General features: G+C 41.3%; 2 protein-coding genes across 3 annotated transcripts; one reads left to right on the plus strand and one right to left on the minus strand.

The window, feature by feature from the left end:
• Positions 1–1,459: 1,459 nt before the first annotated feature.
• On the minus strand, positions 1,460–5,241 carry LOC103707843 (ACT domain-containing protein ACR4-like). 2 transcript variants are annotated; one of them, XM_008792518.4, is made up of 7 exons: positions 4,849–5,241; positions 4,641–4,686; positions 4,428–4,542; positions 4,250–4,317; positions 2,855–3,463; positions 2,105–2,209; positions 1,460–2,013 (listed from the first exon to the last, which is right to left on the minus strand). In XM_008792518.4, the coding sequence occupies exons 1-7, from the start codon at positions 4,920–4,922 to the stop codon at positions 1,669–1,671; spliced, it is 1,362 nt and encodes a 453-aa protein (XP_008790740.2). In that variant the 5' UTR covers positions 4,923–5,241; the 3' UTR covers positions 1,460–1,668. The 2 variants fall into 2 exon arrangements, with proteins under 2 accessions (XP_008790740.2, XP_038984335.1); XM_039128407.1 differs by having other exon boundaries at positions 4,822–5,234.
• A 3,898-nt stretch (positions 5,242–9,139) lies between these two features.
• Positions 9,140–12,240, plus strand: LOC113462769. The gene is made up of 5 exons (XM_039128490.1): positions 9,140–10,041; positions 10,218–10,324; positions 10,415–10,578; positions 10,682–10,844; positions 11,853–12,240. The coding sequence occupies exons 2-5, from the start codon at positions 10,244–10,246 to the stop codon at positions 11,940–11,942; spliced, it is 498 nt and encodes a 165-aa protein (XP_038984418.1). The 5' UTR covers positions 9,140–10,041; positions 10,218–10,243; the 3' UTR covers positions 11,943–12,240.
• Positions 12,241–17,763: the final 5,523 nt, after the last annotated feature.

A 17,763-nucleotide genomic window follows, 5' to 3' on the forward strand; every position in this document is an offset into this window, starting at 1 on the left:
GCTACAGCGTCAACCAGCAGAAATCGGCAAAACAGAAGAAAAAAAAACAAAGGGATGGGGCTTAGGTTCGAGTTTGCTCATGGAAGAACCACACCGAGGAGGTGAGAAGAGGGGGAGAGAGACTCGGTGGCGTGGGTTTGCGCTGAGGTGGTTGCGGAGCTTGCTGTGTAGTGGTGGTCCAGTCGCATGCATAGATAATAGAGCAAGGGAGGAGGAGAGGGAAACACCTTAGGTTGCCCCGATGGAGGTTCCTCGGCCAAAGGGGGCAACGAGAGGGTGGAGGGGATTATCGAGAGTGGTGGAGACAGTGGAGCTTATAGCTGGAGGCAGCAATTTCTAGCGAGATTTATGGAAGCAGCACTCGAATAGGGAAAATAGGGCAAACGGGGCAAAACGAGAGTTTTGAGAGAGGAAGATTGGGTTTTTGGTGGTGGTGCTCGGTTGTGGCGGCATGGCGGCCACCAGAGAAAGGAAAAGGGAAGGGTTCTAATGGTTTGTTGATGGATCATCCGGAGGGGGTGAAGGATCTAAAAAAAAGATTTTTTGACGAGATAGGCTCAGCTTAATGGTGAATAAAGCTAGCCGTTCATCGATTTTAACGGTCCCAACGGTCGATGACCATTCATACCGATCTCATGGAATTTTCACCGGCCATGGCTTTACGACCTTATCTCAATAGTGGGAGCTCGGACAGAGAAACATGTTATCTTGATAAGGATTCATATGACGACTCGGTTGGTCAGCCGAAAGAAAGAAAAGAGGAGAAAGTGTGGTCAACAAAAAAATGAAGAATTTTTTTTTTTTTTGGTTGAAGTTTTAAAAGAAGAAAGATGAGAAAGCAGAATAAGATTTTCATATTTTATAAAAAAATATTCACATGGGACATGAAAAAGTCTAATTTTCATCCGTTGAGAATTGAGATTTTTTTTTAAAAAATATCCTTAAGCTTTTACATAGAATGAGATAAAGTTTTTTCCTTTATTAAAGATATAATAGGTGTATTACATGACTTTCCTAAGAAGAAGATGCTCAGCTAGAAATAATCCACTCTATAATGTGTCATTTTTCTATGGTCAACCAAATATGCAACAACCATTTTCCTCGACATCATATACCTAGGCATCAGCTTTCAGAAAAAATATTCCAATGAGGAAAAATTCTTTCCGTGAACCAAATGAGTCCTAAGTTTCTAAGGACTTAGTCTTTGAGACATCCTGGTTCAAATCCTGGATATTACTCAAAAAATTAAAGAAAATTCAAAATATGGTAAAGACTGAAATGTTCTTCTTGGCTTAAAAAGGCCAAGAAGGTTCCAAAATTTGCTTAATAATAATGTCAGCAACAACTTATTAGCGAGAGACTTAAGTATGAATAATACCACGAAAACGTTAGCAGTGATAAGACTACTGGATTTGAATCATTTGGACATGAAGAGCTATTCCAACAAAAGAACAGTGAATGAGGAGAGGAACCGGCAGAGTATTCTTTCCATTCACAGCAAACAACAGTTCATTTTTCTCATAAATTGTACAGAGGCCAGTGGACTTCAAGGCCCAAGTTAAGATGAACAGATGCTGCTGAGAAGCTCAGTCAATAAGCTCAGCTAGACTTCTAAGTTATATATAAGCACAAGATAAGCACAGTTACAATTGTAATGCAATGCTGGTTTCAAGAGCCAGATCTTATCAAGCCCAAGTTACAGAGGAACTTCTCTGATCTAGACCTGAAGACATTACCAAAGGAGAACCTTCCACTATCCTGTGGTGGAGATTTCAAGCCAAAGTCATCCTTGACATGAAGAATCGTCTGCCCAATCTCACTTCTTACAGCCTCAATTGTTTGTCTCTGAACTTGATTTCCTGATGCATCCATGACATAGAAAACATTCACAGCCTGAGATCCCCTTGTACACACTTCTGCGCTGATGACCGAAAGCCCATTTTCTCTATATATACGGGTTACGTCGGACAAGAGGCCAACCCTATCTTCACAGCAGAGCTCAAGCCTTATGCCCTGAATTATGAAAACATGCTGAGATCAGTATGAGGCCAGCATGGATCAAGAGAGGGGAAAAAATTCTCATTTTAGCTATTAAATTTTTTACCTCCATAGTCCTCCTTGCAATAGCAGCTTCCAAGCAATTGGCTAATCGCCGCTGCTCTTCTTGTGAACTAACAGGATTCCCTTCCATGTGTCTGATGAAATATTCCTATATAATGAGATTGAAAGAGAATCCATTTAGAATGTTTGGATTTCCAACCATATCTTAATAATTTTGTGATATCACTAGTAATGATTTTTTGAAATGTGTAACTCTAGATGTGTGAGAAACTCTCTAAAACCCTTTAAATCATAAAAGGAAAGCTTCGTCTGTGAGCAGAATCTTGGAAGTCCACAAATTTTCTCATTTTTCGCTTGCAAAGATTTCATCTTTCAACTCATATTTTTACCAAACCACTTCTCAGACAATATTTCAATATTACTCCACCATTATGATGTATTTTGCATGTTACGATCCATGCAGATCAGGATTTCATTGTTAGACTAACTTACCATAGACATGAAGGTAGGATAATTATATACAGAAGAACCATTACCTACATTTTTACTTTAAGTGACACCATTCAAAAAGCAAGTCTAGTACCATTTACCTTCCACATTCTTTACATTGAAATACTAACTCATGATTAAGATAGTAAATACCTCTAAATCTAGCCTAATCATAAGTGGGATAGATTCACAAAAAATTAAAGTCAATTAAGAACTAGATAAGAGAATATATATATATACTGTTACACACAAGACCATAATTAAAAAGGTTATCATACTGATTCTTAAGGGTTCAGGGAGAAACCTGATAGGCTTCTGGTCCTTCAGCAATGACAGTTGCATGGAACACAACATACTGCATATCTGTCAAAGTACAAACAGTGTCGAAAAGTAACTTAGGACGGTCCTTGCTCCGTACATTCACAACTGTGTACCCTTTCTCTGTGCAATTCTCCACTGTAACTAGTGGCTTGTTCATATCACTTATGTTGCTCTCCTCTTCCACACCCATTTCATCAGTGTTGCATTCTTGATCAGCATGCATCATTTGATGCAGCCTCCTCTCGGTGTGCGTCACATCCATCGAAATAGCTGTTCTGCCACTTTGTTTATCTCTGCTTCCCTTAAGGACATAGCGAAGAAGCCGTTTGATCTTAGCGAGCTGATCAGGGTCATCCACTGGAGCTCCAGTTGCTTCATCAGTGATGTAAACTACTGATGCCATTCTTGAGTTATGGGTCCAGACCTCGGCAGCGACAACGTTGCATTTGAGGTCTGTGAGGACAGCAAAGACCTCAGAGAGCAGCCCTGGCCGGTTTCTGCCAATCAGTTCGATACAAGTGTGCTTTGCAGCAGCTTGGACACCTACCGACCTTTGCAGAGACCGAAAGCCAAATGATCTTACTTCTAGTGACTGCAAGATGATGCGAAGTTTGCATGCAGCATGTTAAATTCTTTGCACTTGGAACACGATGTTATTGCAAAGAAAGATAAATTAAAAGGGATATTAGTCTTTATCCAAGGAAAGGACATTCTTGTTAGCTAAAGGATTTGATAATGGCATCTAGTAGGAGACTCTCAATCCTCATTATCAGTTGCTACTTTTAATAGCAGGTACAAAAATGATACTCAAAGTATTAATTCTCCCTCTTCTGCCTTTGACCCCCCCAAAAGAAAAAAAAGTAACTATTAAAAAAAAAAGCTACATAAGTACATAACTGACTTGATCAAGTACTAGATATACTTGAAAAAGAAAAATCATTTACTTGATTCGTCACTTGAACAGAAGTATTATTCAAGACATTCTCTGGATTTCATGTTTGGAAACCCCTATTCACCCCTCCAGTACTGGAAAACCCAAATCCAGCAATTACTCACATCCCTGTGACTAGAACTATGATATGATAAGTAGAAGATAATATGTTTAAATTCTAAATTGACATGTAATGATATGCTGAAAGAAAGAGGAAAAAGAAGTAAAAAAGACATAAGATCTACCTTTTCTTGGCCCTAATTCTCTATGATCCTAATTATTTAATTCACAATCTAGTAATGCAGACATGCTTAATAAATGCAATTCCCAATACTGAAAGAAACTTTCTTGCCCCAACACCAAACCTCTATAGTTACAATGTACTCAAACTCCAAACCTTGTTAGCATCACGCAATCCTTAATAACAGCAATTTTTTAGAACTTTACCTGTTCAATGCGGTCAATGACTTTGACATCTGAAAGCTTATTTCCATCTTGGTCTACAACATGGAACACTACAAATAGGATCATACAACAACACTCATTGAATAGAAACAAAGAGAACTAAATAGAAAGCTCCTAATCAGAATTTAGGACAAAATTTTGGTAATAATCAAAGGCTCACCATCCATAAACCACTCTCCATCAGAGGAAATGTAAGCCCTTTTGATGGTAAGCTTCAAATCAGTCAAAACCTGCACCACCTCTAACAAACTCCCATGGCTGTTAAAACTGTCCACCTGCGGCAAAATCAAAGAAAAAAAAAATCCCAAAGCTCAGATCATCAAAATCCCCCAAAGACCGAGAAGTCCAAAAGAAAAAAACCAAAAGCACTGACCTTTACCAAAGTGGCTTTCTTGCTTGATGTGTTATCCACAGCGACCCTGAGGCCAAAAAAAAAAAACCCCCTTAGAGTCCAACCCAATGGCTGACAAAGATCCATTCTATTTCCATACAAAACAACAGTTCCTCTCAACACAAATCAGTAATCTAACTCATATATGTATATATATACACACCCAAAGCAAGGGGTGGAAAGGTGTCACCTTGGTGGGTTCATTCGAATCACCAGCTTCTCATACTCATCATCTTCTACTGGAGGAGGTCCGCAGCCCATCATGGTGGAAGATGTGCAGAAACCAGTAGCAGCCTTACTAGAAGAAAAAAAGAATATAGAGAGGAAGACCAGGGAGAGGATGGCGAAGCAAAAAAGATTCCTCTCTTCTCTCTTGGTAGTGTTCTTTGTTTTCTCTCCCCTGTACTATCTCACTCTCTCTTCTCTATATATATGGTCGTGAGGTGCACATTTTTTTATTACAGGGATGTGCTTGTGTGTGGTGGAGTTGTGGCCGCTTGGTGGCTCCCTGTTTTTTTTTTTGGTGAGATCGGTGGCTCCATGGTTGGTGGGAGAAAGAGATGTAAAAAGGCAGACAGGAAGTGGCGAAAGAAGGAAAGGGAGGAGTTCACCGCGTCAATTCTTGTGTCCATATACATAGATATATTTTGGATTAATTTAATTAATCAAAATTAATTATGTTAGTTGACTTGCCGTGTTAAAAATATTTATATAAAAATAGATATAAATATTAATTTAGAGGGACATTCAGATAAATACTAATATTTAGAAAAATATTTATGTAAATTTTTTTTATTTGTGTTTATTTTTCTAAATATACGAATTTGTATTAATATTCTCCCAAATTGCTATTTGCATGTATACCTTTATGAACTTTTTTTTTGTATGTTTATCTATTAATATATTTTCATCATTTCAATTTTAAACTGCTAATTTCTTAACGTCATTAGTTGATATGGATACATACGTAAAACAAAAAAAAAAAAAAAGACTATATATATAAAATAAGTATTTGATAAGGGCATATATGTAAATATTAGTTTTGGAGAAGTATTCATGCAAATTTTAAAGCATAGTATGTATAAAATTACATATTTTTTTTATCTTACGATAGCTGGTAATTACAGGCTATCAGCAGCACATAAGAGATGAAGAAAAAGAAAAAGCCAAAAAAGAAACCTGGGAGGCTAAATTAAAAAGCATCTGCAACCCATATACGAGCCAGATCTGGATGAACCCTCTCTTGTGCCGAAACTAAAAAAGTCACCAGTGAATGCATGTTCAGCTGCCCAATCAGCAGCTTGATTTCCTTCCCTCCTAACGTGCATTACCTGGAATTTTTTTAAAGGAGTGCTTCCAATGCAAGATATCCCGCAGTAGTGGAGAGCAACCTACCCTGCGGTGTGAAGAAGAACTGATCCAGGCCACTACTACAGCCGAATCCCCCTGCAAACAAACTTCCTGTGGGTTATAATGAGCAACAAGAACAGATAGTCCAAGCCAAGCCCTCATTCATTCAGCGTAAGGTACTGAACAATGGTCCCCTGTTTGCCACCTGCAAATAGCACCTTCATAATTTCTAATGACAAAGCCAGCTGCAGCAAGAAGAGGAAGGAGCATAGCACCTTCATAATTTCTAATGACAAAGCCAGCTGCAGCAAGAAGAGGATGGACGGGATATACTGATAAACGGCTAGTACACTCTGAAGGCGATTGCTTTGAAAATCATGCACGACCGGCGATGGCAGAGAAGACGAGCAAGGTGGTGGGCAGCTCAGCCGCCGATGGGAGCCGGGGGCCACCGGCACGAGGCGAGGAGGAGGGAGGTCAGGTGAACTCGGAGGGATGGGCTACATTTCGGATCTTGGAGGAGGAGATGCAGAACCTCTTTGGCGGCATTTCACGGCGGTCCTCGAACTGCCGGAGGAATCGATTGAGGCATTGAGGAAGGCTTGGAAAGACCGGGCGGTGGTCGTATAGAGTTTTGGCCGTCGGGTTCCAGCGGAATGGGTGGCTCAGGATGTAGTGCTCTGGAGGAAAACCGAGCATGGCGTGGAGGCCGTGCCGCTTGCCGATGACCATGTGGCCCTCCACTTTAAGATGGTGGCCGACCGGGACATTGCCCTCAGTAGCTGTCCTTGAATGGTGGCGGTGCACCTATTAGTCATGGAGCCATGGACTCTCGACTTCATCCTGAGGCTGTACACGGTGAAGACGACAATGGTTTGGATTCAGCTTTCGAAGCTCTTGGTGGAGTACTGGGTGGGTGAGATGATTCTACGGATCACCATGGTGGCTAGTCAGCCAATGGCCGTCGACGGAATCACAGAGCAACAGAGAAAGATGGGCTTTGCTAGGGCCAAGGTGGCCATCGACGCCACTGCGCCACTGCTGCCCGCAGTCCAGTTCAAGGGCAAGGCTAGGGTTCTATGGCAGCTCTTTGTTTACGAGAATGTTCCCAATTTCTGCTACGACTGTAGGCGAATCGGGCACGCCGAAACGGTCTGCAAGTTCCCAACGTCGGTGGTGGAGGGGGATGTGCTGGAGCAGACATGGTTTCCTGCTCCCATGGTGGTTGAAACTGGTGGAGACCAGAGGGGTGGTGGTGAGCCGGACTCAAACTCTGGCAAGGAGGCCCGACAATCGATCTTTGGCCCTTGGTTGGCGGCCATGAGGATCCGACCACCGCGAGCTGTGAAGGGGCCGCTGCGGCTAAGGAAGACGACTGAGTCAACCCCCGAGTCTTCCTCCTCAGGGCCGTAGTCCCCTCCCAACCGGTCGGATTTTCTGTCTTGTCGTCGAAATCAGACGGGTGGTAGAAGCCGGCGAAGGATTGACTGACCAGCGAGGGTGTTGATTTGAGATCTAGGTCGAGGGCGACTCAAGGCAGCCGCTGAGTCGGGTCAAGCTTCGACTTGTTGAATGACCTGGTCGACTCGGCGGACGACTCAAGCTAAGTTGGGCTAGGCACTGTGCAGGCCGACCTAGAGGTGACGATGGTTGACGTAGACGTGGGCTACTGTGGTTGTGTTCCATAACTTCCTCCAACAAGTTATAATGATAATTTCAAAACCTAATGAAACTCCTTGGATTATGTCTGGAGTGTATGCTAGCACAGATTACAGGATGAGGAGGGCCTTTTGGGGTGAGGTCACCAACCTTGTTACCCAGAAGATCTTGACTTTCTTCAGAGTTTTCTGTGGGGCTCATATGGTGGCGGACACAAGGTGCACTTGCTTGCGTGGTAGATGGTCTACCAACCAACTCGGAAAGGAGGGTTGGGTGCCCAATCTCTTCTCACGAGGAGAGAGACATTGATTGCTTGACACGTGGCGCGACTGGTTCTTGATCCACACTACTTCTGGAGTCAGGTGATGACTAACCATTATGGATCAGTTACGGCAGGCAGAACAGCTCAGAGTGGCCGGAGGTGCTTCTTTATTTGGCGCAAGATCTGTAGGTAGTGCCCACTACTTTGACTAACACCAGGTGGTTGATTGGTGATGGGTGTAGTGTAGATATTGTGGAGGACCTTTGGATGGTTATTCTCTTAGTAAGGTTCTGGTCGACCATGGTCAACGTTGAGGCTATGGACGGTATGCGAATTTGCGATCTCCTCCGTCCTGATGGGGTAGTGTGGGACACCGGCCGGATTGGCCATCTGTTTGGTGAGCACCTCACAAAGAGAGTCCAATCGCTGGCAGTTTCGGAGAGTACTGCTTCCGATGTGAGAGTTTAGAGTATGTCCTATAGCCTAGGGTTAGAGTGAGAGATATCTACGGCCTTCTTTAGTGTGAGAAACAACCGAGGTAAGATTGCACATGCATTTGGAGGTTCGGTCTTCACCCGAAGGTTGCCATGTTCCTCTGAAAGGTGGTTTAGGGCCGACTACTGATAGAATTTGTGCTGAGCAGGCATGGATTGAGCATCCAACTACACTGCCCTGGGAGCCAGGTGGAGGAGACCGTGGACTACGTTCTGTTTCAATGCGATTGAGCTATGAGGATTTGGAGCCTATTGAATCCTACCGGATGCTCGGTGCCAGTCGGATCCCTTCACCCAGGGGCCGTCACTCCTCAGACTTGGTATGTGGCCATTGGGCCGACTTATATTGCTTACCATATTTGGTTGGCCAAGAATTCTTGGATCTTTAGAGAGAGCAGTCCTACACCTAGGCTTGTTGTGGAGCGGATAGCACCACGGACGGTGTTTATCACTTGAGAACCCGTACCTCCGAGTTTTTTCAAGACCAACTTCGATGAATGTGTGCTAGATGGTGGCAGCAGCACCGACCCAACCCTTAGGCGACTTAGGTAGCCGCCTAAGGCTCCGGCCCAAAGAAAGGCCCACCGCAGTCTTAGAGTAGAACTATTTTGCTGAAACAGTGAAACCCTCGCCATGAAATAGTAAAAATACCCCCTCTTCTCCATCGCGACGCCATCGTCTTCCTTCCTGCCTTGTGGACCTTGATATAACTCTCTCTCTCTCTTCTTCTCCTTATCTGGTCTTGCGATCCACGCTAGGGAGGGAGAAGAGTCTCTCTTCTCTTCTAATCGAAACCTTTTTTTATCTTCCAACTTTTTTTATCTCTTCTAATCGTCTCTTCTCTTCGATTTTTGTGCGTCTTTTGAGAATTTTTTTGGGTTATGTACGATTTTTATGTGGCAGATATTGTATTTTTATTAAAAAAAATCGGAACTGTTTGGTGGATTCTTGTGGAACGCATATGCGGTGGTGCGAAGGCCAAGAGAGAGGCATGACATTCTGACGATCACCCGTTCCTCTTCTTCTACCTACCGCTCGTCTGCCCTTCTTTTTCTTGTCTATCTCTCACTCTTCCTCTAATCCCCATACCGAGTGGTCTTTTTCTCTTTGTTACCTCATCGTTTTGTCTTCTTTCCTGTTTTTAGCAATCAAGTATTACTTTCATGTGCAGGAAACAGACGTGTTTTTTACGCTTTTTTTGACTTCTAAAATTTCTCCCATTTTTTCTGGTCATTTCTTCATCTTCTTGCTGATTATTTTCTTACCTGTTTTATGAGTTTGGGCATTTTTCTTGTGGGCCGAAACCTTTTTTTTTTTCTGGAAAAAAAATACGATCTTTATTCGTTATCGATCTTTTTTTTTTTTTTCTTCTTCTTTGGGTCGTAGGTTTTTTTCCCTTTTTTTTGGGGATGTCCAGAAAAAAATTCTTTTGTTTGAAAAAAGAATTTTTGGGAATTTCAAAGGCCTCTTCACTATTTTGGACGGCATAGAGAGAGAGAGAGAGTTTGGAGAAACATGACATTCTTTCGATCACCGGCTTCTTTCCTACCATCCACCCTTCTCATTTTCTTTCTGCTACCCGTCTCCTTTTTTTGGTGTCTTCTTACCTAATTGTAAGGTTCGTGGTATTGTTCTTCTTGTGTGCAGAGACTCCGTTTCTCTTTTCTCTTTTTAATGTTCTCTTGTATGTGATTGCTGAGATTTCCTTCTTGTAGGCTATGCTAATGCAATAGATAAAATCATATTTCTATGTAAACAAAAAGGAGAGTTTTGTATGAGTTTGATTGCTTGTAGGTGGAAGAGGGGAAGATGGCTTGGTTATGTGGAGGTCTCTTGCTGAGAATTCGTCATTTTCATCTTGGCTACAGACACGAGCGGCCCAATGTATTTGGAAGCCTAAGGTTGTTTTGTCTTTGAGGTTTTTCTTATAGTGGGCCGGCCTAAGGCGAACTCATAGGCATGCTTTTTTTCTTTCCATTTTTTTCCTGCAGTGGGCCTTCTTTGAGCCCGGGGCCTTAGGCGACCGCCTCAGCTGCCTAAGAGTTGGGCCGACCCTGGCTGCAGAGAGGACAAATAGGAAGGACCCTTTGAATGGAATTATGGACACAAACATTACACCGGTGGTTGGAATATCAGTAATAATCACTACTGGGCTGTAAGGTCTTCCACCTCTCCTGTGTGGATTTTCTTGTTTTTATGTAAATAAATTACATATCTTTTTTGTGTTTTTTCTCGGCAGTCAGTTGGTTTTACTGCAGCTCCCTTGTTTGCCCTTGCTTTGATCTGGTTCCTGGGATTTGGTTTGGTTTTATTGCTCATATGTTGCTGCTGTTGCTGCCGCTGATGTCGGAGTTATTCCTATTCTCGCACGGCATATGCTCTCTCGCTTATTTTGCTCATACTATTTACCTGTGCTGCAATGTAAGTTACGTCGCTCTATATTTGTTTTCAGATTGTTTTTGTCGCCCAATTGGTTCTTTCCTTTTTGATAGTGTTTATAAATGATGCCCAGTGTTGGATGCATTGTCTTGTACACCCGTCAGGGTGGACACTTATTACCTGTTCTATTTTTAAATAATTTTTTAAAATATTTTACACTTATTTAAAAAAATCTTTCCTTAGTGAGTTTGTCTTAGGCCCCCAAATGCATTAGGCCGCCCCTGGGTGGCAGGAGATGTGGTGCAGATTTCATGATCAGAGGCCCAAACTTTAGGATGGTGGTAGCTAGTGGGTGCTAGATCTTTGATATTTCTGTTCCTGGGATGGAACTGAGGGCAGCTTGGGCTGGTTTGTGTCAAGCCCAATGTGTACTACGTACCAATGCTCGAAGGTGACTTGGCTGGATCTAGGGGTGCACCAGTTGTATAGGTGGCTGCCATCTACTGCTCTGGAGCATTTGGGGCATGGTAGGTGGGGACATTATCTTCCAAGCCAAGTATGTCTATAGGGAGGCCAATGAAGCTGCGGATTGGGTGGCCTCGTATGTGGTAAATTACTCTGTGGGAGTTTTTTGGATTGGTGATAGCTCCGAGACTTATTATTTTGTGACTTTTTAAATGTATTCACTCTAGACATGCATGAGTCATCCATTGTAAAAAAAAAAAAAAAAAAAGGCCAGCTGCAGCTTCGTGGTTTCTTAGAGCCCCATCAAAGTTCACGATCAGCACTCCGAAGGAAGGGGCCATCCAAGAGCTAAAAGTTTTAGAGCAATGAGGCTGATGAATCAGCCGAGAGATATTCTAGATTTTTTTTTTTAAATTTTATATAGTAGATAAATCTTACATGCCTATATGAATGCATCTAATAAAACCAGAAAACAAAATGTTGCTCAACATGGTCAAAACAGCTAGAGAGTTGGTCCAAAAAATACCTCAAGAGTGCCCTGCCATAAAAGAGGTAATTTAATCTGCCGCACTATTTTCTTCGCAGGAGACATATCTGGCCGCCCAAGAAGTACACTCTCTAACAGTCCTTCGGATGTCAAGCAGAAGCGGATGGGTAACATCGGGCATTGTCTAATCCAGCCGATCTTTAACCGAGTCCGACAGCGGGTAAGTGTGAAATAGGTAACTATAGAAGCCACGACAGAGTCTCACCGAGCTCTGTGCTAGCTGTGCTGTGCTGCTGCTGAAACAAGCGCTTATTTCGCACATTCCAAACGAGATATTGCCATGCAGGCAGTCACTGCTCGTGCCAACTTCCCTACCAAGGCGTTAGCTATAAAATCTTAGCAATGCCAGCAAGGAAATTGGTCTGAAGGCCGCGAGTGCTTGGCCTAAGAGGGCCCAACAACTGTCAGCAAAAGCAGATGTGACAACAGAGTGTTGGCAATCCTCAGCACAATCCGGGAACTCTCCAGGGGAGTATTTCTCCTCAGGCCAAGCACCTTTTTAGAGAAGCCAATGAAGCTGCAGATTGGATGGCGGCTTACGTGGCCAGTCATTTATATAGTATCTTGTGGGTTGGAGATGGAGACTTGTTCTGGGCACTCCAAAATATTTTATTTTTTGATTTTACTGGGTGCATCCGTACTTGTCGGATATGATCTACCTGCTTTAGCACACACAAAAAAAAAAAAGAAGGAAGAAGTTATTCTTCGACGAAGCAATAGTGCCTTAATTATAAGGAAGCCTCAAGCCTCCAATAAAAGAGATGTACCCACATAATTGGCACTTGCAAGGTCCCAAGCCAAGAAAGCATGGAAGAAGGGTTAGAAGCCTCTTCAATATGAATGATACGAGACACATCCTTGAGTGAAATTGGCTGAGTTCGTGAAGAAGCCCGCCCAAGCTGATCAGACCATCGACCCATGCGCAAGGGGCAAAGATTAAGATTAAGGTCATCATTTCAGCATTAATGGTCACGATCCCAACTGTTATCTGAATGAATGAAGTCAGCAGCAGTGAGATGAGCAAGACACATGTCGAATCCATGTAAGTAGGCCCCTTGACTCAACGGCATATTTGTTACCCAAGAATCCGACCAAATATTAATAGATTGTCCATGCCCTACCAACTAGACAAATTAATGCTGAATCATTCGTGCATGCATGTATTTAGTTCCATATCGGTTGTTCGTTGGATAGATCTTGAGTATTTATACATGATCAAGAAGCCCAAATAATACCTTCCGACTCGCCATTTTAAATGAGGTCTTGGGTTGTTACAAATGATATTAGAACGGATTCGACCCATAACTTATATGGGCTACAAGACACTCCAAGATGCGAAAAACCAATATTTAGCTAACAAGGCCTGTTGTGTGTGTAGAATGGATCGATGACCTGGAGGAATGGTCTCTTCTCTCCTCATCGTGTGTGATTGGTGGGATGCCTTGTTGTCTTGGTCGGGTTCTCTTCTCCTCCATCATTAATTACTTTTCAGATCTGCATGCTAATGCAATGGATCCTTAGATTTTTTGTATTACCAAACCTTATCTCTGGGATCTTCCAAATCTTTTCTGTCCCTTTATACACGTGTCATCGTTTTGTGAGCTTTTTAGATATGGAATCCTTCTCGTGTATTTATTTCTGTTCATTGGATGGGGGATAAGGGATGTGTGTAACTACCCCGGGATATATTATGAGATACCTCGAGATATTTTAGGATGCAAGACACAGAATTGAGGGAGAGTTTCAATTTGTAGCCCTCACATATTTCCTTTTATTAGCCTCTTTTGGTGAAGTTTTACTTTTAGTCTTTCACCATTTATAGGGGCTGCACTATGTTATATATACTTTCCTTCCATTCTTTGCCATTTGTATATGCTTCCTATTTTAAGAAAATTATATACATACACACACATACATACCTCATTCTGGTGACTGTGGTGACAATTTCTAGCCACCACAATAAGCCTCGGCACCGACAATCTAGAAGAAGAAGAAAGATTGGAAAAGGGATGACAGTGGTCGGCGCTTGACGTTGGTGGAGGATCTTGGAGGGAGGGGATGCTCTCTTATAGAGCAGCCCTAGGGCTCTAGTGGCCCTAAGTTTCCATGTCCTAGCTAGACTCAAGGAAGAAGAAAGAAAGAAGATTCTTAATGGGAGTCTTCCACCAATCACACACAACCATGTGTCATTAAGCTGGGCCGAGCCGTGGGTGGGTCTAGCTGGTCAAGTGAACGGGGCCAGACCGGGCCATCACATTATCTCCAAATCTAGATCAGATTTCTCTTATAGCTAAAAAATTTAAATTTTCTTACAATAATAAAGAATTTTTATTGAGATAAAACTCATGAAGAAGTCATCTATTGTCTTTCATATTAAAAGATATGCTTGATCAAAATATTACGTAAAAGATTTTTTTTTACTTTAACTAATTTGTTTCAGGCTCCAAATATCCTTGAATTCCCAAGTCAACAAGTTGCAATAGACCACTTATAATATTTGGTGATAGCTTAGAGCCTTAAAAACGAACATCCTATAAAAAAGCTATCATCTTGAAAAATTACAATTAATAATTGAGTTCTCGATGTGACAGATTTTACTCTCAAACCTAAAGTTGACCTACCACAAAATAGACAAGTTGATCTATATGGGGTCCATGATTCTCTGCAACAATAACTATGTAAAAATCATTAACTGGGGTCTATTGTCAGATTTGGTGGCTGACGCTTTGTTTTACTATGTAAGTATTTTAGTCACGTTTATCTCCGGCTTTCAAAAGCAGTATAAACACTGCAACCAGAATTTAGCCAAAATGACCTTTAGTAAAAGAAACAGTAGGGCTACACATGGAAGTGCAACCAGTCAACCAGAGTAAAATGAGTTAACCTACTCCTTCTACTCTTTACTTCGAAATAAATCTCTATCTTACATGGTGGAGAAATTTATTTTTGGGTTTGGTGGTATAAATATGTTTGGAAAGCAATAAGCTGCGTCCTAAATTTTTTTCAAATACGTATTTCGCCTTTATGAAAAGTGGAGCCCAAGTATCTTAACAAGTGTTTGGCTATTTACTCCCTCTTATTCCATTTCCAAACACAGCCGACGAAGTCTTCAGTAACGCTGACTGTAAGTAGCCAAGCTGATGTACAGTGAGTTTCATGATTCTCCAGACCAATAATCATACAAATCACATAGTAGGGTGTGCTGTAGATTTGGCTGCAGGAGACAAGTATTTAAGTCACATTTATCTCCAGCTTTCAGAAGCAGCGGCACAGACACTAACCAGGTTTTAGCCAAAATGGTCGACCTTCTTGTAAAAGATGCAATAGCAGAAGAAACATTAAAGACTTCACCAGTGCTGACTGTAAAAAGAGTTTGTAAGGATCCATCTTCAGACATGTGAGTTATTCGGCATCATTTACTACATTTCATGACCTAAATGTTGATGGAATTGCCCATTTTTTTCTCAGAAAATAGAAAAAGAGAAGCGCGATCTACAGTTACTCAACATCTACAGATAGCAAGTAGATAGTCCCTCGTCTTTCTTATCTTATAGAAGCGCACAAGCAGCACTTGGTTAATGTCATTACGTATTATCACTCTCCAGAAGGCAAATCTAGCTGCCAATCTCATGGCAATATACAAATAAGAACTCACTCTTCTCCAAGCCAAAAGATAGAATCTTTCAATCGTCTCTTAAATGTTTGCAGCATCTCTATCAGATGCTGTACGTGACTATGTTCCCCGTCAGCCTAGTTTAATTAAAGCCCTCGAGCAATATAACAAAAATAAAAGAAATATCTGCAACTATTCCAATTGGTCGTACAAAGGAATCCCTCATGGAGACTTCTTTTCTTTATTGCCCCTTGGCTTCCTGAATCTTTTGTCCGTTCTATTTAGATTAGTAGACACAACAGCAAACATCTCAGCATGTCTCAAGGAAGAACAAAGAGAACTGACCCTATTATATTCATCCATGGCTGTATATTTAAAGGAAGCATGAGACATGATTCAGGCAATGCCACATGCATGCTTTAACGTGTAGCCCAAACTAATGCTCTGAACAGATGATGCACCATCAGTATTCAATAAATCATTGATGTAGGAGACACTTCTTGTTCTCCGAGATCTCGTGCTAATGGGAAACAATATGGTATTCTCATTTGCACCTATGAAACTTCTAGCTTGCTAAGTCGAGGGGAATTAGATGGCAATTGGATGAGAAGAAATATTTACAGCAACAGCTGAATGACCACCAATGCTCTTAATGATAATAGCACATTTTTACAGCCAAGATCCAATCCAGGTATGATGGAGTTTCAACATAAATAGTGGGACAGCATAAGCTGTTAAAAAGCTACCATCTTTTTCTGTTTTTCTTTTTCTTCTCTTTTCTGTTTTTTTTTGTGGGGTGAGAGAGGTGGGTGCAACCAACTTAAGATACATTAAGTTCTAATTAATGTTTTGATGGTTGGACCAAATTCTTGCAGATAGGTAAACAATATTAAGATTCTTAACCAGATTTTCTTTTGGAAAAAACATATATACTGACCGACGAAGTCTAAATGCTGCAGTTAGCAGGAAGCTACATGTAGAACCGGTAGTTGCTAGTTATGCAAAAAGCTTTGATGGCCAAACACCTGCATAGCTCTGATCTAAAACAGTTAAGAGCCATCTATAGAAGCCTGGGAACTTCTAGACCAAAGAAAGCTTCTTGTATTCTCAGATCATGTATTCTTACAGACAGACGAATAGGTCAAGATCCTTGACTAGAATTTCTTCTATTGCACCTTAGCTTTAATGACTAATATTTGCGTAGTTCTGATGTTAACACTTTCTAGTTGCCTATCGCCATCTATGGATGCTTTGAACTTCAAAGACTAAAAGGTATGGAGAATGGGGTCAAGATTCTAAAACAAGGTCTTGGATATGATCAAATATCCCCATCTAAGATAGCTGCAAGGAGATTAGGTCTGCATGTCTCCTCAAAAATATGTGATTTTGGGAATATAGAATATCATCAAATGACTAAGTCTATTGAGCCTGAATGATTAGAATTAGTGCACTGTCAATCATCTTAACAGAGATTATAATTTGAGGATTTGGAATATAAGCAACAAAATATATAAATTTTGCAGTTCTATCATCTTGTTGTCATCAACAGGAAATAATTGCAATGCTTGAGGATAAAATGGGATGAGGCTTTGTGGTTTTGTTGGTTAATGTATTACCATCATGCCTCGATGTCTCCTAGAATAATCCTACTTGATAGAAGCTCAGCTTGTGCATAGCTCTCTATTTGTCATGTGGACACCATCCGGTCGAATTCCATGTATGGAATTCTAGTCTTTCTCGTATTCCATGCGATCATTAATGACAAGAAGCAAACATTCAAGAAGCAAGAAAGAAATTGCACTTGCTATTTTTTTTGGGGGAAGGAGTACAATCCCACTTGCTATTCAAAACAAGAGCAATGTTGGAGTTTTAGTGTCTAGCACCATCTAAACATATGCTAGCTAAGCAACTATCAAGATTCACATAAAATAATGACACTGGAAACACTATCTGATAAGAGGGGCATGAGCTTCATACACCTCTTTGAAGTTTGAACCGGGAGAAAAAGAAAATGCAAGCTTCACCTGCATCCGCACTGCACAGAGTGCATGCTGAACTTTGAAACCTTTGCATTATATATGGTAGATAGACAAGTGCAACTCATACATCCCATGGATAACTCCATGAACGAAGTCAAAATGTAAATTTTGAGGTACATATCAAAAGCAGGTGATTAAAAAGTAAAGCGCAATAAAATTATAATATCAATCAAATATTAACAAATAACTTACAATAGCCCGTAAAAACTGAAAAACTGATGAATTATATGCTAAAACGTTTTTACTTAGTTTGGAGGAAGGATCGGAACGGGAGAGAAAGTTCCGCTAACAATTACA

The sequence above is a fragment of the Phoenix dactylifera genome, chromosome 7, assembly GCF_009389715.1.
Source record: "Phoenix dactylifera cultivar Barhee BC4 chromosome 7, palm_55x_up_171113_PBpolish2nd_filt_p, whole genome shotgun sequence".
Classification (NCBI taxonomy): Eukaryota; Viridiplantae; Streptophyta; class Magnoliopsida; order Arecales; family Arecaceae; genus Phoenix; species Phoenix dactylifera.